Here is a 21,515-nt window from a genome sequence, read left to right as displayed (position 1 = left end):
GAATTTAAAAAGAGAGAGAGAAAGATAAAACTTGAGAGTTTTAGAAAATTTAAAATACTAGACTGTGAGGATCACACTAGCTTCAGAGTCATTCCTTCAGGGACTTTCTTTTTCTTGAATGAGAAGCCAATATGTTTCGGCTACCTCAGACTGGATCCCCAAATTCCTCTTTGGATCAGCATGTTACTTGTCCAGGTGAACGACCATGTGAATTGTCAGAGCATCTGCACAGGGACGGGCACCGTCACGTGGGATGAAACAGACTGAAAGTCCCAGTTGGGAGCATGGGTCATGTGTTGGCTCATTTCTCCCTGGGCGACCTTCACCGGGTTAGAAGCCCTTGAAAGCACTTGCCCTGCTCTGGGAGGCAGTGAGGATCTCTGCGATCTCGGAGGAGCAGGGTGTGCGGGCATCCATCCTCTCCGCCCGGGGAGCCCAGTGCCTGGACCCAGGAGGCCCGGGGCATCTCCGCACGACGGAGAAGAATCCGGGAGCTCCACGCCCTCCGCCTGGGCCACTACTGCCCCTCATCAGCCCCCACCCCCCCACGCCCAGCCCTGCAGCAGCTGTCAGGCCCTGCTGAGCCGCCTCCTGTCGGGGCCATGAACCAGTGCCAGGCAGCCGCCCGCCTGCGCGTCGTGCTGGGACACCTCGGCCAGCCCTCGGCCGGGGCCGGCGTATCCTTTGGGCTGCGGGAGCTCGGGCTGCAGGGGCGGTGGCCTCCAGGGTCCCCTGGGTCGGCGCCCGCGTCCCCGTGATGGTCCCGCCTGTTCCGGGCGCCCGGGGCGGGGGGCAGGGGGGCAGGGGGGCAGGCAGCAGGGGGCGTCCGGCCGCCCGGAGGGCGCGGGCAGTGCGGGCCCCGGGGCTGATGCGCGCCCCCAGCCCCCGGCCTCCGCGCCGTCCCGGGCCCGGGGCCCTGCGCTGCGGGCGGAGAGCAGGCGGCGTGCGCGCAGCTCCCCGGGCCTCTGGCCGCGGCCGCCCGGAGCCCGGGAAAGGCGAAGCGCGGAGCTGCCCGGGGCGGCCGGGCGGGCGGCAGCGGGACCCTCGGGCCGGGCCGGCCCCCTCCGCGGGGGAGCCCGCTCTGGCCGCGGCCCCGGCGCTCCCCTCCCGCCCGGGACCTGCGTGCGCCGCCCGCCGCCCCGCCGCCCGCCAAGCCCAGGGGCCCGCGCTCTCCGCGGCCTCGGCCTCGGCCTTCACGAGGGCAAGGGCAGCTCGCAGGCGCCGTGGGCGCCACTGCTGTGGCATCCAGGACACGTCGCTGCAGGACAGGGACACCAAACTGCCGGATAGAACCGGGTCTCCTGATCCCTCTGGGGGCCACTTCGGGGAGCCCGGGAAACGCTGCGCGCGACTTTCCCTTCAGCCGCGGGACTAGTCTCTGTCCTGCTGAGGGCAGGGTCCTGAAATCTTTCCTACAAATGAGACTGGCTGTTGTAGGATTGCTCTGAGTTCCAAGCCTCGATGCGGCGGTAAACGAGAGTCCAGCCGCCCTCCCACAAGGCTGATGATGAGATCTCATCCGACGGGCCAGAAAGCAGAAACCCAGGCCAGGGGAGAGGCACAGCCTTGACCGAAGCCATTCAACTAAAGCAGTGTGTTCCCGGGACGGGCACCGTCAACAGCAGCTGGAAACTTGCTAGAAAGGCAGATTCCAGGCTCATCTCTGACCCTGGACTCCAAACACCTGGGAGTGGGGCCCAGCCATCTGTTTTCACTTGTTTCGGATACATGCCCAACAGTGAGAAGCACCAACATACTGGGACTAGGGATAACTGGGTCCAATCTGGTACGACTGTTAACATTTGATATCATGGGCCCCTGGGTGGCTCAGTCCATGAGGCATCTGATTCCTGTTTCTAGCTCAGCTCTGGAGTGGAGCCTGTTGATCTAATAGACTCTTTATTTGTTTAATTTTTTAACGAGCCATACTCCTTCTCCTATTTTGGTCTGGACTGCCACTAACTTCAATACCTCTTTTGAAGAGTACATTGCTCTTCACTGTTAGACATGAACCTTACAATGTTTATTTGTTCAGCAGTTTAGTGGAAGGAATAGTCACATAGAATAAACTAGGGAAATCTATGAAGGAGACAGTGATGGCTCAAGTGTGGGCTCAGCCATTCTCTGCTGGGTGACCTTGGACCAGTTACTGAGCCCAGGGGTCTAGGCCACCTGCTCTGGGCAGCAGGAATGCTGATAAAGGTCTTGGGGCTTCCAGCCCCTCCTCAGGATTTTGTGAAATGAAATGATGGAAGCAAGGGTGCATACCTGTCATCAGCTCTGCGTGTCTTCCCGGATGAGGGCTAATCCAGGGCCAACTGTGGTTTCCAGAAAATGCTGACTCTGAAATTTAATTTTATTTGCCTTAATTCATATCGTAGGTAGCTTACCCCACTTCGGGGGCTGTATCTCCAAACAGCTTCCATCCTCCACAATTCCAGTAAGTAGATCTAATGGTCATTAAAAACCATATGATATACATATATGCAGCTTTTTCTAGTGGGAATTAAGATATAAAATACAACATGTCATGTTGTCTGGTGAATTTATTACACAGGGGGCGGGGCGCCTGGGTGGCTCAGTGGGTTAAGTGTCTGACTCTTGATTTCTGCTCAGGTCATGGTCTCAGGATGGTGGGATGGAGCCCCATGGAGGGCTCTGTGCTCAGCAGGGAGTCTGCTTGCCCCTATCTCTCTGCTCCTCACCCTGCCCTGCCTGTCCTCCCTCCCTAAAGAGAATAAATAAAATTAAAAATATAATTCATTATAGAAATCCTCTGTTGTTTAAATAGAACAAGTTCTATTTGTTCTATTTAAACCTAGGGAAAATGTTAAAGACCTTGACTTTAATACTTATATGTATTTTAACATCCAGAAAGGCAAAAAATATCAGAAGTGTATAGTCTGATTATTTCAAATTCAGGCATGTTACATCTCATTGAAGTTAGCCCTTAGTTTGTGGCCATACTGCTCTATTAGCTGGTATCTTTGGCTTATCTTAAATTACCTTTCTCGGGGAAGACTTGATAATCATGGAATATTATCACTGAGCCACAATTCTGATCTAGAATAATGGATGGGGTGCTCTGAGCTGTGCCTATGCTATGCACTGAGTTTGCTTTTTGCCACTTTGATTTCTTCTGAGAATGTATGATTTAATATAAAATATAAAATGTGTTATATGTAAAATAAAATTTAAAATATAAGATCTATTGGATTGTTTCCCACCTGAAAAGTCATAATATTCCTGACAAATTACAAATTACAAAATCAGAGAAATAAAAGGAATTGAAAAAAAAACCACCCACAATTCCATTACATAAAGGCAATCACTTAAAACATGTGGTTCTTTTTTTATTTTTCATTTTTTTCCAAGTAGTGTCTTGGTTTTGCACAAATCTATATTTTATATTATAATCACTGTCCATGCTCTTAAATTCTTCATTTTTTAAAAGATTTTTAATTAAGAGACAGAAAGCAAGAGGGATAGCGAGTGAGGGGAGGGACAGAGGGAGAGGTTCTGAAGCCGACTTCCCCTTAGCAGGCAGCAATCATGGGGGCCCTATCTCAGGACCCTTAAGATCATGACTTGACAGGAAATTACCGGGGGCACATGCTCTTCACTTTTAATGCCTGAGTCCTACCTATCCCATTGACTAGATATAAGTCTTTAATTGTTTTTCTATTTTTTGGTGACAGTAGTTAATGTTTTGGATTTAAAACTTTTTAAAATAAATGTTCACATTAGGCATTCCTAGCTGGCTCACTCAGAAGAAAGAGCACATGACACTTGCTTCGGGATTATGAGTTGGCTCTATGATAATTTGAAAGTTTTCTTTCTTTTAGGTATACTCGGGATAATGATGTCCTAAGCCTAGAACAGAGAAAATTTTATGAAGAAAATGGGTTTCTTGTCATTAAAAATTTGGTGTCTGACGCTGACATTCAACGCTTTAGGTACAGTAACCTTTCGTTATTTTAAGAGATATGTTGTACATTTGCGTTGGGAACATGGGTAAGAGGAGAGTGTGCGTGTTCAGATATTTTTCAGGGATTGGTTCCTTGGGACTTGATTGGGAACATGAGCTCTGGAACCAGAAAGGCTGGCTTTAATCTTAGCCCTTCTACTTAATGTTGTGTGCCTGGGGCAACTTACTTTCCATGTCTCTCCTTTCCCATCTGTAAATTGGGGAAAATAGGGGCAGCCCTGGTGGCTCCTCAGTTTAGCGCCGCCTTCAGGCCAGGGCTTGATCCTGGACCCCCAGATCAAGTCCCATGTTGGGCTCCCTGCATGGAGCCTGCTTCTCCCTCTGCCTGTCTCTGTCTGTCTTTGTCATTCATGAATAAATAAATAAAATCTTTAAAAAAAAATGGGGATAATAGTACTGAGCCCTAGTGTTGTTGTGAGGACTGAATAAAGTAAAAGACCCAGAGTGCTTCCAAAGGGGCCTGGCCCATGGAATGGAGGAGAGAAGTATTTGCCATTGTTACTCAGATGCAACCAAATCACAGATTTTCCCCACTGTTTTCTTAGGCTAAGGAAGATGTGAGTTCTCACAGCGAATTCTGGACTCACAGTGAGGAGGCAGGGGCTTGTGAGCTGGCCATTTCCTCCTCCCTATGCTCAGAGCTGCTCAGCCTGGCCTGGAGGTCAACTTGGTGCAGAGACACCATCTCCTCAGTCTTTGTGGATCTTTCCACAGAACTGGCCAGGCAGGTGCCTGGAGCCTACAGTAATGACATCATCTGCCAATTTCATTTCCTAGGGACCAGTTTGAAAGGATCTGCAGAGGGGAGGTGAAACCAGAACAAATGATGACAATGAGAGATGTGTCCATTGCAAAATCAGAATATATTCCAAGTGAAAGGATGATTTCAAAGATCCAATACTTCGAAGACGACAAGGAACTCTTCAGATACTGCACTCTCCCTGAGGTTGGAGAACCTTTCTGTGTTTTCTTTGTTTTTAGGTTAACAGCCCACCTACATGCCTGCCTCAGGCATTCCTGCTTTTCCTTTATCTGAGCCCCTTACTGGTGGCTGTAGAGCAGTGGATCTCAGTTGGAGGAGCACATCTGGTGTCGCCTGGAGCCCTGTCGGGTTGTCACAAGGTTTGGTCTGTAGAGCCTGGGCATGCCGCTAATGGAGCCCAGGGAGCCTATAATGCACAGAAGAGTCCCCTCCCCCCAAATAATGAATTATCCGGCCCCAAATGTCAATACTGGCCAGGCGGAGATACCCTGCTCTGGCGCTTGGTAATTAATCTGGTGGAGAAGGGCAGGAATTCTGCAGTCGAGAGGGGGAGCCTCTCTCACACTGGATATGGGCATATCAACAGGAGTCACATGCAGATCCCACTCACTGTACATCCATTTATTGTTGCTTTGGTTCTGTGAATCTGTAGTAGAGGTTTAAGTAGGTCTTTAGAGTTAACCTTGTCTAAAAAATCATCATTCTTTAAGCATAAATCATATTTATAAAGTTATCCACATAATATAGAAAATGTAAAGTGAAGTCTCCCAACGTTCAGCCCCACTCACTGCCAAGCTTTTAGGTGTATTCAACTAGGATTCTTTCATGGCCATGAAAATGCGTCCGTAACCCCCCACGTTTTGTGTAACACGGTACAAACTGGTTGTCACTGTGTTTTGTCCACTTATAACAGATCTCACACATCTTTCCATATCACTTACATATTATTACTTATGGTTCTTTTTTTAACATTTTATTTATTTATTCATGAGACAAACAGAGAGAGATGCAGAGACATTGACAGATGGAGAATAAGCTACCTGTGGGCAGCCTGACGTGAGACTTGATCCCAGGTCCCCAGGACCATGACCTGAGTTAAAGACAGATGCTCAACATTGAGCCACCCATGTGTCCCTTGAATAGTTTTATGGGACACTTTGCATATAGAACATTTTGGAAAGTATAACCCCAAGAGCTATTAGATAATTTGACTCGTGGGAACCTGGCTGGTTTAGTTGAAAGAGCTGCGACATTTTTTTTTTTAAGATATGCGCCTTTTTTTTTTTTTTTAAAGATTTACGTATTTATGTAGGCAGGAGAAGGGGAAGGGGGCAGAGGGAGAGGCAGAGAGAGAATCCTCAGGCAGACTCCCTGCTGAGTGCTGAGTGCCTAGCAAAACACAGGGCTGGACCCTTAGACCCTGAGATCATGACCTCAGCCCCATCCAGAGGTGGACATTTAACCAACTGATCCACCCAGGTGACCCGAGCATGTGGCTCTTGATGTCTGGGTTTTGAGTTTGAACCCCAGTTTGGGTGTGATCATTGCTTAAAACTTAAAAAAAATAAAAAATAAAAATAAAAAAAATCTGGGCAGCCCAGGTGGCTCAGTGGTTTAGCGCCACCTTCAGCCCAGGGTGTGATCCTGGAGACCCAGGATGGAGTCCCATGTCGGGCTCCCTGCATGGAGTCTGCTTTTCCCTCTGCCTGTGTCTCGCCTCTCTCTCATGAATAAATAAAATCTTAAACAAAAATCTTTAAACAAATAAAAAAAAAAGAGAAAATTTCCCTCCTGAGAGAAGATCGTATACACAGGCCACCTATGATGTCCAGCCCCCCTTGGGCTGGGGACAAAGGGGGACGTTGTCTAACTGAACCATCCATTCTCCTCACTCTCAAGTCCTGCTATGGCAATGGACTTGTGAGCATTGATCAAAGAGGAAAAGCCTGAAGTTAGAGGCAACTTGTGTTAGATGAATCCTGATGAGGCCTCCAGGGTTCCCACCATTCTCAGGTGTGCACCATGCACCTGCTGGTTCATGCAATGATTTTTTAGGAGGTAGGGATGATTTAGTAGTTGGATATTTATTTCAATGTGTATTGGAAAAAGTAACCAGGGCATCAAACTTATCACTTCAAGAATATTATTAATCAGGATAAGACAAGAGTTAATTCAGGAAAAAAAAAATTTTAAGTTTTTTTTATTTATTAAGAAAGAGAGAGAAAGAGAGGCAGAGACACAGGCATGGGAGAAGCAGGCTCCATGCAGGGAGCCCGACATGGGACTTGGGTCTCCAGGATCACACCCGGGCTGCAGGAGGCGCTTAACCTCTGCACCACCGGGGCTGCTATTCAGGAAAATTATTGACTAATATTGAGCATTTAGCAACGTATGCTAGACATCATAAAATGGCTCTCGAGTCACTGAAGTTTAGAAGTGGGGGGGGGGGGTGCGGAGGGAGAGAAACACAAGTAGACTTGCCACTGAGCAATTAGCCCAACCTAGCCCATGATCCTATGACCCTGGGATAATGACCTGGGCTGAAATCAGGAATCCGATGCTTAACCAGCTGAGTCACCCAGGAGCTTCTATCAAGTGTTTTGCTAACTATTGGCGGCCTGACTTTTGTAATAGATACTTGTACTTTGTACCATGGGCCTGTTTATTTGATTTTTCGTGAAACTTTTTTCCTGTTTTCTCGTAGATTCTGAAATATGTGGAGTGCTTCACTGGACCCAGTATTATGGCCATGCATACAATGCTGATAAACAAACCACCAGATTCTGGTAAAGGACTCTAATTTCAAGGAGAAAAACAAACAAACAGGAAGTTTCAAGCGTTCCAACTATAGCTGTGTGTAATACTGCTAAACTTCGATAAATAAATATTTATATACTTTCATTTACGTCTCAAAACAGCACACATCATAATAGTTGAGGTAGAATAGTTATTTCAGATATTAACTGGAGAGTTATTGTTTCATTTTCAGAAGACAGGCTTGCTTCTAAAAAGTGTGATTAAATAAACATGACTGTTCATATACCATCGGTTGCTATTATTATAATCATCACCTGTAAGGTTTGTTAACCATTCTCACCTATGATAGGGTGAATTTTGCTTTTCTGATTGAAGATATTATGATTACTAACTAAGATATTATGATTAAAACTATATTTATGAATCACAAACTACAGTTGCTCTTAAAATTCCTTGTGCTTGGGATCCCCGGGTGGCGCAGCAGTTTGGCGCCTGCCTTTGGCCCAGGGCGTGATCCTGGAGACCCGGGATCGAATCCCACTTCGGGCTCCCGGTGCATGGAGCCTGCTTCTCCCTCTGCCTGTGTCTCTGCCTCTCTCTCTATCTGTGTGACTGTCATAAAAAAAAAAAAAAAATTCCTTGTGCTTGCTGAAATTAGCTCCTAAGATCTCATTACCACAGAAAGTGATTTGAAAGCTAAAACCCAGGAATGAGTATTACTAAAAAAATTTTGTGTACCTCACCCGGGACTTGAACTCATGAGCCTGAGATCAAGTCTTGAGCTGAAATCAAGAGTCAGATGTCTAACTGACTGAGCCACCCAGGTGCCCCAAGGAATCTGCATTTTTGAAGCCATCCCTAGCTCTTGGACCATGCTGAGAAATTCTGCTCTACCTGTAATAAACTGATCCTTCAAGATCCTTTATCCTTCTCCACTTTTTCTGGAGAAAAAGAGCCAGGAGAACTTTATTTGACAGGCTTATAGCTTAATTAACATCACCAAATCTTTTCTACACTGGATGTCTTGTTTAGAGACGTCATACAACTTAAAACAAACATAAACATGGCTGAGGGAGCTGTGATCCTCCATGGTGACGTACACCAAGTGCTTTTCGTTCTGTGATGTACTTTTTGGAAACCTTTTATAAATTTAGTTAATGATACCTTTTTTGCATCAGCCACTTAACAGGTCAAACAGAGAATTTCCAATTTGGTTACTCTCTTCAAGTATTAAAACTTTTTTTTTTTTTGGTACTCTGCTCTGTACCCAAACCACAATTACAAAGAAATAAAATACAATAGAGTTCATGACAATTCAGTGTATGAATTGCTAGTGAATGCTGTGTGTCATTAAGTCCTTGGCTCCCAGGAACCCAGAAAAAAAGTAGAGGATCTGGAGTTGCCCTTTGGATTTGATATTCGAATTTGATGCTTATCTCTCTGGACTGGTTTTCTGTAATGTTGTTTCACTTCTTTGGGTTTTGCAGGAATAGTCATTGTCGTGCTTTTGCAGGCAGAAGAGATGAAATCTGAGATGCAAGTGTGTGTTAACAGCAGGTTCTGTTTCAGGCAAGAAGACATCCCGCCATCCCTTGCACCAGGATCTGCACTACTTCCCCTTCAGGCCCAGCAATAAAATTGTCTGTGCTTGGACAGCCATGGAGCACATCGACAGGAACAATGGCTGCCTGTGTGTGCTTCCAGGCACACACAAAGGCTCTCTGAAGCCACACGATTATCCAAACTGGGAGGTATGTATTGTTAGAGGAGGAATCTTTTTCGTTGTTGTTGTTGTTATTATCTTTAAGATTTTATTTGGGAGAAGAGGGGAGGAGAGACAGAAGGGAAGGGGAAGGGACAAGCAGATTCTGCTGAGCATGAGTCAGATATATGGCTTGAACTTCACACCCTGAGATCATGACCTGAGCTGGCTAAAAGACTTGGACACCCAATTGACTGAGCCACCCAGGACCCCTAGAGGCAAAAATCCTTTTTTTTTTTAAGATTTTATTTATTTATTCAAGAGACACACAAGACAGAGAGGCAGAGACATAGGCAGAGAGAAGCAGGCTCCATGCAGGGAGACCACTGTGGGACTCAGTCCTAGGATTCCAGGATCATTCTCTGGGCCCAACATGGGTGCTCAAGCGCTGAGCCACCCACGTGTCCCAGGGAGAAATCTTTTTTTTTTTTAATAAGTTAATTTTTATTGGTGTTCGATTTACCAACATACAGAATAACACCCAGTGCTCATCCCGTCAAGTGTCTCCTTCAGTGCCCATCACCCATTCACCTCCACCCCCCGCCCTCCTCCCTTTCCACCACCCCTAGTTCATTTCCCAGAGTTAGGAGTCTTTATGTTCCGTCTCCCTTTCTGATATTTCCCACACATTTCTTCTCCCTTCCCTTATATTCCCTTTCACTATTATTCATATTCCCCAAATGAATGAGAACATACCCTGTTTGTCCTTCTCCAATTGACTTACTTCACTCAGCATAATACCCTCCAGTTCCATCCACGTTGAAGCAAATGGTGGGTATTTGTCGTTTCTAATGGCTGAGTAATATTCCATTGTATACATAAACCACATCTTCTTTATCCATTCGTCTTTCGATGGACACCGAGGCTCCCACGGAGAAATCTTAACCATAATATTTTTTGTTTTGATTCTACAACAGTATCCATAAGAGCTTTAACAATGAGATGGCATTTCTTCTTCTTCTTCTTTTTTTTTTTTTTTTTTTTTGGCATTTCCTTCTTAAGAAAACATGGTTTTGGAATTAGGATCAGGGAACATTTGCAACACCACATGCATGTGTCAAGTGCCGAGTGCTTCTTACTCACTGATTGATGGCTCTTGGTATAAAGAAGAGAGAGGAATCATCTCTTTCTCTCTAGAGAGATCAACAGAGACCCTGAGGAAGCATGAGTAGTATTCCTTTCATAACCGTTGCATGGCTTATGGATTGAGCTAGTGCTGTTGGAAGAGTATAGAAAGCTTTTGAGCCCATAAATGGTGACATCAAATTGGTCCTTCAATAATGATAATCTAGAGGCCTAGAGAAGAATATACTGGAGGTGACAGTCCAGAGGCAGAGAAACCAGAGAGGAGGTGATATGTGTTTTAGGTATCAGACAATAAGGTCTTGAAATCCCATAATGATGGTCAGAATGGGATAGAGCGCGGTTTGTTAAGGCAGGAACAATGGATGTGATCTGTAGGAAGTAAAGAATTTGGCTTTCAGGACTTCTGTCTCAATTAGTTAGATTCTTGCGCTGAGGATTAGTGCCAAGGAAAATACTGGGGGTCTGGATTCTGATATAACTGAAACTATGAGATTCAGAAATTCAGTTGAGTTTTGGGGAAAGTTTGGTGCAGGCAACAGAAGTGGGCTGTGGCAGACTTAAGCCAAACGGAGTGTTTTGGAGGGTGGCAGGCACCTGCTGAGTCCATGGAAAGGCTGGCTAGCTCTCATGAGCGGGAAAGTGGGGGTTATATTCTGTGGGAACACTCAGGGTGGGGCACCTGGTGGGGTCAACTGAACTGTGATCATGACCAGTGCCTTCCATCCTCTGCTCAGATTCAAAGTGACCACAGTGGGAGGTTAGATTGACTTAGCTTAGGTCACGTATCAACCCTGGCCAGGAGAGAAGTTCACTGGATGAAAACCACAACTGAGTCCAGCAGGAAAGCAGTCCTTTCCCCAGAAGAATGTGGCACAGTCTCAGGAAGGGAAATGTGATGCCGTTCTCCCACCATAACTGTTACTTAATGAAATAACTGACTTGGGAAATAGTTTTAAAAAACAGAATGTTTTAATTTACTGTTTTTCTTTCCTTACTCTGGATGTGACACCAGTGCTTTCTGAGCTGAGAAAAATTGAGATTTTCGCTCTGCTGGTTTGGGAGAATAGTTAGCTTCTTAGAGGTACTCCTGAGTTATAGAAGAATGGTTCAGGCAAAGTTCTAGGTGAGGAGAATATCATCCTGGGAAAGAATGATTATACATTCAGGCTTGAAAGGTGATCTCCCATGTTAACTGCAAAATGCAACGTTGATCTAGATCCTCAAATATAATACAGTTATGACGGGTATGTGGAAATTTCAGCATCTTCCTTTGCCTCCCTAAATCCATGATTTTAATATCACAATGTGACTTTCACAGCCACACATCTGAGAAGCTTTTGTATATTTGCAGTACCTGTTAAGAATCTATTTATCTTTCTCTTGGAAGAGCTTAGGAAACCTTTGCTTTTCCTAATGAGTCATTGATAAAATTTTTAGTCATTGGGTTCCTCAAATACAGAGTTGGGTTCTCTTATGTGTTCTAGGGGGGTGTGAACTTAATGTTCTATGGGATCCAGGACTATGATGAAAACAGCCCCCGCGTGCACCTTGTGATGGAGAAGGGAGACACCGTTTTCTTTCATCCTTTGCTCATCCACGGATCTGGCTGGAACAAAACTCAAGGATACCGCAAGGTATGCATTACATCACTGTGCTTTCCAAAGACGAATAGGTTAGAAGCAAAAATGTCAAGATATGTGAAACTTTATGAGATTTGTGATGTTTAACTAAACTGCTCTTGCTCTGGTTTATTTACCAGGAAATATATTTGATACCTCATGCTTTTTTTGCTAAGTTATCAATAGGAGGCAAGTGACCTCAGTTTCCCAATCCTACTTATCCTGAATTAGGAACATTCATAGAATTGCTTCAGAGAAAGAACATATTTGGTAGCCCACAGCCTGTGCTTTTGGAGACAGAAACAATGGCTGATGTACTAAAATCTTAAAATGGGAAATGGATATAGGAACCGTTTATGACAGCAGCATATAATAGCTTTGTTATTGAATTGGCTGCCCAGAAATAAGATTTAGCAGCGAGCCATGTTTTTTGCCCCTTAGCTATGAATATATTAAAAACCTATTGATTTCATTGCTTACATTAAAATTCGACAAAATTTCCCATATTCCCAGATTTCTCTCTTCTAAAAAATTCAGCAGCTCTGACAGCACTGTGGACTGACATTACCCACATTACATGGCTCTTACTACAATATATTAGGGGGGTTTGGGGTTGAGTGAAGCCTGCCAGTTTGTCACACCAACACCCGTTGTCTCCCTAGGTGCAGGGTTAGCTACCAGGTTTCATCTTCTATTCATTCATATTTCCACCAGGTCAACAGGGCCAGGATGAGGGTGAGGCAAGAAAGCCCTCTCCTCCAGGGAAAATATAACGGGGTTAGGAGGATGGTGCTAAAATACCTCAACAATCAAGTTAAATGATAGCTTAAGGCAGTATTTAGAAAATCAACATCAATGCAAAAAAATATCTATGATGAACACAATGCCAAAATTTTAAATAAAGACTAGATCAGACTCCCCACCAGCATGACCCTCAGAAGTATACAAGCAGGAGGTACAGAAACAAGACATAAATAATGTGAGTGTTGTGAAATTCATGAATTTGGGCCTTATCATGTATCCTTGGTGTCAACATTCAACTTGAAATGAAAAATGGAAATTTAGGTATATGTGTATCAAAACAGGAAGCTAAGATAAATAGTTTGAAAGTCTGTATGAGTTAGAAAATTATATTACTTCCTATATGATCAGCATCATAAAGTAATATAGGATAGCTACATATTGAAAGATTTCATGTCAAATCCTTAGAAAATAGTATAAAATGATTACTGTAGGACCTAAAAGGTAAATAAGAAAACCAAGTAATGTGGTTGATAACATCCTAACACTGCAGTTTTTTTCAATAGTTTTTCAACTACCAATTTGGGAAAAGATGAACCTTACAAAAAGACTTCAAAACACGTATATAGTAATGAACTTATCTCCTCTGGCCTCCTTGGTGTAGTGTGGGGGCATCCATGGGAAATGGAGTTTGTAATACCACTGTCTAGAAATCTCATGTTGAGGGCGGCCTCGGTGGCTCAGCGGTTTAGCGCAGCCTTCAGCCCAGGACGTGATCCTGGAATCCTCGGATCAAGTCCCACATCAGGCTCCCTCCATGGAGCCTGCCTCTCCCTCCCTGCCTGTGTCTCTGCTGCTCTCTCTCTCTCTGTGTGTGTGTCTCTCATGAATAAATAAATAAAAACCTTAAAAAAAAATCTCATGTTGCAAGCAAAGCAGGCAGACCTTCTGAGAAGCGAAGTCACCACAAGAGAGCTAACGTGCGACGAGGAAAGTGAGTTTTAAGTTTATCTGCTGATAACCTTTTCAAGAATAGGGAGAACCAGGGCACTGGGGTGGCTCGAGGGTCGAGTGTCTGTCTTTGGCTCAGGTCATGATCCTAGGGGTCCTGGTATTGAGTCCAGCATCGCGCTCCCCGTGGGGAGCCTGTTTCTCCCTCTGCCTGTGTCTCTGCCTCTCTCTCTCTGTCTCTCATGAATAAATAAAATCTAAAAAAAAAAAAAAAGAATGGGGAGAACCAAGTAACCTCCTCTTACCTTCAGAAGGAAACAAGATGACTGCCGTATAGGAATGCTATTGGACTTCAAATGTCCTTTTGATTTGACAAGGGTGGGTGTGTATATTATTTATCTTTGCAAGGTCTTTTTGTCTTTTTCTTTTCCCCCCTGATTAAGCTGAGTAACTAACTTCTGTGACTAAGAAGAGGATGAAGAATCCTGGAACCCATTCCTGTTTAGGACTCGAGGACATGCACTCGCTAGAAAAATCACATGTTTAAAGTCCTCTTACTCTTGTCATTATGTTCTCTACCCATTTTGAAAACAGGTATCCCAGGGAGCTTAAAACCTCTTGGAAATTCTCAAGTCAGCCTTTAGCTGTACCTAGGGGGAGAAAAGACCCCAACCCCAAAGAGACTAATCCAAGACACGATGGAACATTCTAGAAATCAAATGCTAGTGAACTAGCTGATGTTCTAAAAGAAGTCTTTCTGTTTGGTTGTTGCTGTTAACAGATTTTTTTCTCCCCCAATATTAATCATTTCACCCTGCACAGGCAATTTCCTGCCATTTCGCCAGTGCTGATTGCCACTACATCGATGTGAAAGGAACCAGTCAAGAAATCGCTGAGAGGGAACTTGTTGAGTTAGTACACAGATTATATGGATTCCCGAAAGATACCAGCCTGAAGGTATGTTTGTTGAGATGAAAGATTTATAAGACTATTTTCTTCAATGCATGACAATACTCATATCTATTTTTTTAAAGATTTTCTTTATTTATTTGAGAAAGAAAGAGAGAGAGAGAGGGAGAGAGAGCATGAGCAGCGGGGAGAGAAAGAGGGAGAGGAAGAAGTAGACTTCCTGCTGAGCAGGGAGCATGATGTTGGGATCAATCCAGGATCCTGAGATCATGAACTAAGTGGAACATAGAGGCTTAACCAACTGGGCCACCAGGCACCTGAGTTTTCCCTGATTTAATTTGGAAGCATAATGTGCATCGTTTAGAGCACCGTGCAGAAGCCTCCTGAGATCCGCTGATAATCACCTTGGAATTTCAGCTAATACTTGCTTCCCCCACGTGGGCCACCTGAGCATCCCAGACTTCTTTATGTCTTTTGGCCGCCCTGTGCTGTGTAGGCTATCCTGTTCCAGAACAGGCAGGTAGGAAAGGAAACAGCAGATCTGGAGGAGAGCAAGTGAACGACAAAAGCCACCTTCTGAATGCACATAAGGAAAGTTAAAGGTTTGGGGTGTTACCCATAGGCCTCCCTTAATTTCTCTACAACAGAGTATTTACATATATGCAGATCCAATAACTGTCCCAGAAGCAATTCTCAAGCAGGTTTCTGTGTGGGTCAGTTAGCATCTGGGGTTCCATGGAGCTGATGGCAGAAACCACTGATGCTTATCAAGAGGGGACATGAGACATCATTTCATATGCTTTGCTACTTAATACACAACATTGTAAAGTAGTTGCGTGTAGCTAGTGGGCCTTCAGTGCTGCTGCTGATCCCCAGACAAATTACAGTCAAGCCAAAGAAATAAACATATTTGCCTGGTAGACAAAGACATTTTAGCCTCTGAACCAAGAGGCTGATCCTATGTTCCAATTTGCAGGAATCACCAATATATGTGTTTCCTAGGGGGTGACAGGACCTCCACGTAGACTGAATGTAATGATAACTCGGCCCCTCTAGTACTGTGAAGAGTACCGCACACCAGCACTACGCTACTGGGCCACTGGGAATCAACTTGTGAAACTCATTCCCAGCTGAAGAATCTTACTTCCCCCTTGGCCCCTTCTCCCTTTAGAACCTATGAATCTACCCCATATCAGAAGAGGCTCTCATTTCACATTTGCCGATGGTGGGAAGTCTTGTCCTTCTCTCTTTGCCCAGTTTTTAAAACGCTTTTATGAAGGCATCCTCTTTTGTCAAGTGGGGCTTCCGGGCAACACACTGATTCTTGCAGCAGAAAAAAAAGCATATGTTGTGTTAGCAGTTTGTCAGGGTTGTAAATGAATGAACTGCCTCCAGTATTTCTTTCAATTATTTGAGACAGAGAGAGAGAGAGAGAGAGAGAGAGAGAGAGAGAGAACGTGAGCAGGAGGTGGGGGTCCGGGCAGAAGGAGAGGGAGGGAATCTCCAGCAGATTCCCCACTGAGCCAGGACCCCAACCCGGAGTCCATCCCACCACCCTGAGATGAGTTGGGCTCTTAACTGACTGAGCAACCCAGGTGCCCCGCCCTCCACGCTCTTAAGGAGAAAATGAAAAGTCCAAGAGGCTACCAGAAGTGATGCAGGTGACAGAGCTACATTTCAGAGTCAGGCTGAATTCTGAAATTAAGCGTTCCACCAGACCTTGCTGTCTGCTCAAAAATAAACAAGAAACCAGAAAGTTTGTTGAATCAAAAGTCTCAGTTGTTTGATTAAGAACAAAGCAATAATACCAAATCAACCCAATACCAAATCATGACCTGATTTTCACTGAGGAGCAGATCACTCTAGATGAGGCAGCGAGTGGATAAAGGAAAGCCAGACAAGGAGTGGGGGTCTCCTTTACCAAAAGCCTGCCCAGCCTATTGAGGACACCTGTAGTCAACAGGAGCACCAATTGGCACAGGCTGACTGGCCTCTGGCTCTCTCATTTTGTTCAACACGATTTCAGATGTTGACAAGTAAATTATTGGGAGTCTTAGAATATGGTTCATTTACTGATAGGACCACTGTGAGAGTTTTTCCATTTAACTATTGGTAGATGCTAGAAATCTTCTTTGTCTGATGCCCAACAGATTCTCAGTGTTCCATGGACTCACTGTATTTGGCTTTATTTCCAGGAGGTGTCTAGATATCGAGCCCGGCTGGTGAGAGGACGAAGAATTAGCCTTTGAAGTAGCCGCCTGCTGGAGCTCTTTGAGAGGAAACCAAAAGGAATCAAGACGCCTATGGAACATGTTTTATTAATGAGCTGTCCTAATGTTTCCTGTCACTTGTTATGAAGATCACAACGCACTTACAGGGAACTTTATGGTATCTGGTTAGCTTTGGGTGAGGGGCTGTTGCTTTAATGGATGAACAGATGTAACACTGGCCTATTACTGTCGTCAGGAATACTACTTTGCACCTAATAAAGGTCACCGATGTCTAATTTAAGTGTGTTCAGTTACTTTCATTCAGTTAGCTCTTTGCCCAAGCAAGAAGGAATGCTCTAAACTCAGGGTCTGCTGACTTTTTTGCATCCCTCTTCTGGAAATCCCACCACCAGATTTCATGGCATGAGAGACTTCTCAGATCTAGAACACTGTCCTCTACACACACGTTTAATGGAGGGCCTTGTGGATAGAGGACGAGGGTGGATGCTCATGCTTTGACACAGGAGTCCCTTGCATGACTACTCCAACCCAGCCAGCCTCCTTAAAATAGACAGGATCTTTCCAAATCCCTTTCTCTGTCGCTGAACAAGGAAGACAAAAGTGACTCCCTCTGCTAGTTTTTATTGAGTTAGGCAGCTCGAAACCCTCAGCATTTATGAATGAAACCTAAATTCTCTCAAGTTACAGTGAAATTGTTACTTTCGATTTCTAATGGCCACGAACTGGGGAAATTTGTTTTATTTCATTTAAAGATTATTTATGTTAGAGAGAGAGAGAGAGAGAGAGAGAGAGAGCGCACAAGCAGCAGCAGGTGAGAGGGGCAGAGAGAGTGAGAGAAACAGACTCCGCGCTGGGCAGGGAACCTGACAGGGGGCTCAACCCCAGGACCCTTAGATCAGGACCTGAGCCTAAGGCAGAGATGTTTAACCCATTGAGCCACCCAGGTGCCCCATGGGGACTTTCTTGTAATACAGAGCTGTGTTCCTACACCAACTGAGGGCAGCAAAGACACATACTACTGATTGTTAAGCATACCAGTTAGAATTTAGATCAGGAACAACAAGGAGTCCCTTTTTTTCAATCTGCTAAGCACAAGTTGTCCTAAATGTACGTTCACCTTTTTTGTTGGTTTCTTTGTGAGGACACTTTTTTACTTCTTCCTCTTTCTCTCTCTTTCTTTCTTTGAGAGAGAGAGCTCAGAGGGAGAGGGAGAAGCAGACTCCTTGCTTAATGGGGGCTTGATCCCCAGGAACCTAGATCATGACCTGAGACAACGGTAGATGCTTAAGCTACTGAGCATCCGGGCGCCAGGAGGCCACAGTTTAAGCTCATGTCCGGCTGGAAACTGGAAAAGACAAGACAACTCCTGATAGGTTTTAAGGAAATTGGATTATGGAAGAATTGGTCATAAAATGTACATAAGGAATGCAGTGTAATCAGCATGTATTTAGCCCTGTTCTAGCAAAAACCTTTCGAACTCTTTTCAAATTTCAAATACTTATGAAAAAATAAACTTCAATAGGGAAGCAGACAGCAGGGGATCCCTGGGTGGCTCAGTGGTTTAGCACCTCCCTTCAGCCCAGGTTGTGATCCTGGAGTCCAGAGATTGATTCCCACAGCCCCTCTGCCTGTTCTCTACCTCTGTGTCTCTCTCTATGTCTCTCATTAATAAATGAAATCTTAAAAGAAAAAAAAAAAAAGGAAAGCAGAGAGCACAGTTTATGTCCCTTAGGCATTTCTGGTTGCCAACTAGTCTCTCAGGAAACAACTCATTTCCAATTTGTTCTGTGTCTCTGGTGTTATTAATTCATTTCCAAACATCCAAGCATCCATTTCTATTCAGCACAATAGGACTAGATGTCGAAGAAAGACAACAAATGGAGGAGTTAGGACGGCTCATTTTGTCTGTGTGGACCCAGCTGGGAGAGGTGGGCATGAGGATCAGCTGCAGAATGGAGAGCTGGGAGGGGATTACCACCGGATCTTGGCAGAATGAGGAGCAGCCTGGTTTCCTAGTGGCTGTAAAGGGGAGGGATTTATCCTGGGCTAACCTTTTATTTCCCCAGAGACTCACGTCAAAGGACTATAGGAGGTACTCCAAGTGCAGACCAAAACAAATAGAAAGGATCCCTTTTGTTGATGGTTGGCACTGACAGCCTCAGAAAAACAGACCTTGGCTCCTGGTATCTGCTTGGAGTTCCTGCTTTGTGAGCCACAGACTGAACCAGCTTGAAAAGCTTCTGATTGAATCAACAAAGCGTGGTAACCTTTCCCAAAGCGAATCCTAGTAATATGGCTGCATGGTTCAAACCAAATCCACCTGTGCAAGACCTTTTCCTACTAACCCTGGGCAGGTCTGCAGCTCAGCTCCCGTACCCATCCTGTATGTACAGCATAGCACACCACTTGGCCTTGATACTTTTCCAGAAGGGTTGATTTTTTTTTTTTTCCCATGTTAAGATCCTGCCTTCCCAAATAGAGAGGGTAGGCCCCTAAGCTCTACACCAAACGTGGGTTTTGAACTCACAAACCTGAGATCAAGAGTCTGCTCTCAGGGCCCCTGGTGGCTCTGCGGTTAGCAACTGCCTTTGGCCCAGGGCGTGATCATGGAGTCCCAGAATTGAGTCCCACATTGTGCTCCCTGCATGGAGCTCTCTTCTCCACCTTCTTGTGTCTCTGCCTCTCTCTCTCTCTCTCTCTGTCTATGTGTCTCTCATGAATAAATAAATAAAATCTTATATAAAAAAAAAGAGTCTGCTCTCTATCAACTGAGCCACTTAGGCACCCCTAAATTTATTTTGTTTTGTTTTTCAAGAGATTATAAACGATGGCCTATGCACAAACCAGGGGGATAGCAGGGGAGATGGAGAAATATACCCCTGCCAGGCAGAGAACTGAAGTGGGGGTGGATAGGACCTTGAGATCATGACCTAGCAGAACGCAGATGGTTAATTGACTGAGCCACCCAGTTACCTCTAGTTTTGATATTATTAAAGAATTTTAAAATGGTAATAAAATGCACAGAGCATACAATTTATCATCATCACCATTTTTAAGCCTCCAATTCAGTGGCATTAAGTACATTCTAATCGTTGTGCAACCATCACTATCATCCATATCTAGGACTCTTCGTCTTGAAAAACTGAAACTTTGTCCCATTAAACACTAACTCCCCATTCCCTTTCCCCCAGGTCCGGGCACCCACCATTCTATTTTCCATCTCTATGAATTTGACTACACGGATAACCCAGACAAGGGGGATCCTACAGTATTTGTTACTGTGTGACTGGCTTAGTCACCTTACATAATGGCCTCAGAGTTGATGTATGTTGTAGCTGATGTGTGAAAACTTCCTTCTTTTTGAAGTCTGAATAATATCTATGTATGCGGGACGCCTGCATGGCTCAGCGGTTTAGTGCCTGCCTTTGGCCCAGGCCGTGATCCGGGAGTCTCGGGATCGAGTCCCACATTGGGCTATCTGCATGGGGCCTGCTTCTCTCTTTGGCTATGTCTCTGCCTCTGTCTCTGTCTCTCATGTATAAACAAATAAAATCTTAAAAAAAAAGAAAGAAGGGAGTGATGATGTTACAAAGCTGTTTTCTATGTTTATTGTTTATGATGATCATGCTAATAAAGCATGCAGGACTTGTGGTTGCCTTGCAAATGAAACCCTGGCACAATGATTCTGCTCCCCTCCCCCCCCGCCGCCCCAAACACAGATGGTCCTCCTGGAGGCTTTGGAGGAGAGGGATTTCACAGGAACATGAAGGTTTTGATATTGGGGTGGAATGGCTCTGCCTCTTCCTAGGAAGTTAATGTCCCTGAGCCTGTTTCCTTAATCTAAGGTAGCAACACATATGTTTGACCTCTACGGTGACAGTAGAAGATAAACAGGAGAATATATGGTATGGGGCATGCAGCACTGCTTAGATTATTTTCAGGAATAAAGAATTGGGGCCCCTAGGTGGCTCAGTCCGTTGAGTGTCGGACTCTTGATTTCAGCTCAGGTCATGATCTCAGGGTCATGAGATCAAGCCCTACATCAGGTTCTGCACCTGTGCTCTGGGCCTGGAGCCTGCTTAAGACTCTCTCCCCCTCTCCTTCTCCCTACCACCCCCTCTCAACAGCTGATATGTGTGTGCACTTTCTCTCCCTAAAAAACAAACAAAAAACAACAAAACAAAAGAAAAAATATATATCTCTAGTCTTGGAAGGGCTGTCAGCAGATGTTCTTCAGGTGTCAGTCCTCAAGAGAGGGCCTCAGCTGCAGAGCTGCCCTGGCCAATGTCAAGTGGCCAAGGCAGCTCTGGTACTGTTACAGTGGCTGGTACAGTGTTACAGCTGGTACTATGTAGGGGGTGTCAAGGCTGACACTTTTCAGCCCAACTCAAGGCAACTCTAATGGGCCGTCCCATTTCAGAATGTCTCTCGGCTCAGGGTGTCTCTTTCTCTAAGTTGTGCCTGCATTAGATGGTCCAAATCCTTTTAATTTTTGACTATGTAAGAGGAAAATGACATGTAAGTGATTATTAGAATTTGCATTCCTTTAAAAAAAAAAATAAAGGGCAGCCTGGATGGTGCAGCAGTTTAGCACCGCCTTCAGCTCAGGGCACGATCCTGGAGACCGGGGGTCAAGTCCCATGTTGGGCTCCCTGCATGGAGTCTGCTTCTCCCTCTGCCTGTGTCTCTGCCTCTCTCTCTCTCTCTC

The 21,515-nt window shown here is 45.0% G+C and overlaps 1 protein-coding gene across 2 annotated transcripts; it reads left to right on the top strand.

The window, feature by feature from the left end:
• The first annotated feature begins 301 nt into the window (after window positions 1-301).
• On the top strand, window positions 302-17,082 carry LOC129513587 (phytanoyl-CoA dioxygenase, peroxisomal-like). 2 transcript variants are annotated; one of them, XM_055331738.1, is made up of 9 exons: window positions 302-677; window positions 2,382-2,440; window positions 3,846-3,956; window positions 4,766-4,934; window positions 7,456-7,537; window positions 9,078-9,259; window positions 11,841-11,990; window positions 14,490-14,624; window positions 16,772-17,082. In XM_055331738.1, the coding sequence occupies exons 1-9, from the start codon at window positions 603-605 to the stop codon at window positions 16,823-16,825; spliced, it is 1,017 nt and encodes a 338-aa protein (XP_055187713.1). In that variant the 5' UTR covers window positions 302-602; the 3' UTR covers window positions 16,826-17,082. The 2 variants fall into 2 exon arrangements, with proteins under 2 accessions (XP_055187713.1, XP_055187714.1); XM_055331739.1 differs by lacking the exons at window positions 302-677; window positions 2,382-2,440 and adding an exon at window positions 3,310-3,314.
• The last annotated feature ends 4,433 nt before the right edge of the window (window positions 17,083-21,515 follow it).

Source organism: Nyctereutes procyonoides, unplaced genomic scaffold, assembly GCF_905146905.1.
Source record: "Nyctereutes procyonoides isolate TBG_1078 unplaced genomic scaffold, NYPRO_anot_genome, whole genome shotgun sequence".
Classification (NCBI taxonomy): domain Eukaryota; kingdom Metazoa; phylum Chordata; class Mammalia; order Carnivora; family Canidae; genus Nyctereutes; species Nyctereutes procyonoides.
Note: the sequence above shows the minus strand (reverse complement) of the source record. Positions and strands in the feature narration are given on the sequence as shown.

What these genes read in the sequence shown, in the direction of transcription:
- LOC129513587 (XM_055331738.1), top strand. Translation starts at nt 603, where the DNA reads ATGAACCAGTGCCAGGCAGCCGCCCGCCTGCGCGTCGTGCTGGGACAC. An exon ending in GCTGACATTCAACGCTTTAG is followed by an intron (nt 3,957 to 4,765) that starts GTACAGTAACCT and finishes TTCATTTCCTAG; the next exon opens with GGACCAGTTTGAAAGGATCT. An exon ending in AAACTCAAGGATACCGCAAG is followed by an intron (nt 11,991 to 14,489) that starts GTATGCATTACA and finishes CACCCTGCACAG; the next exon opens with GCAATTTCCTGCCATTTCGC.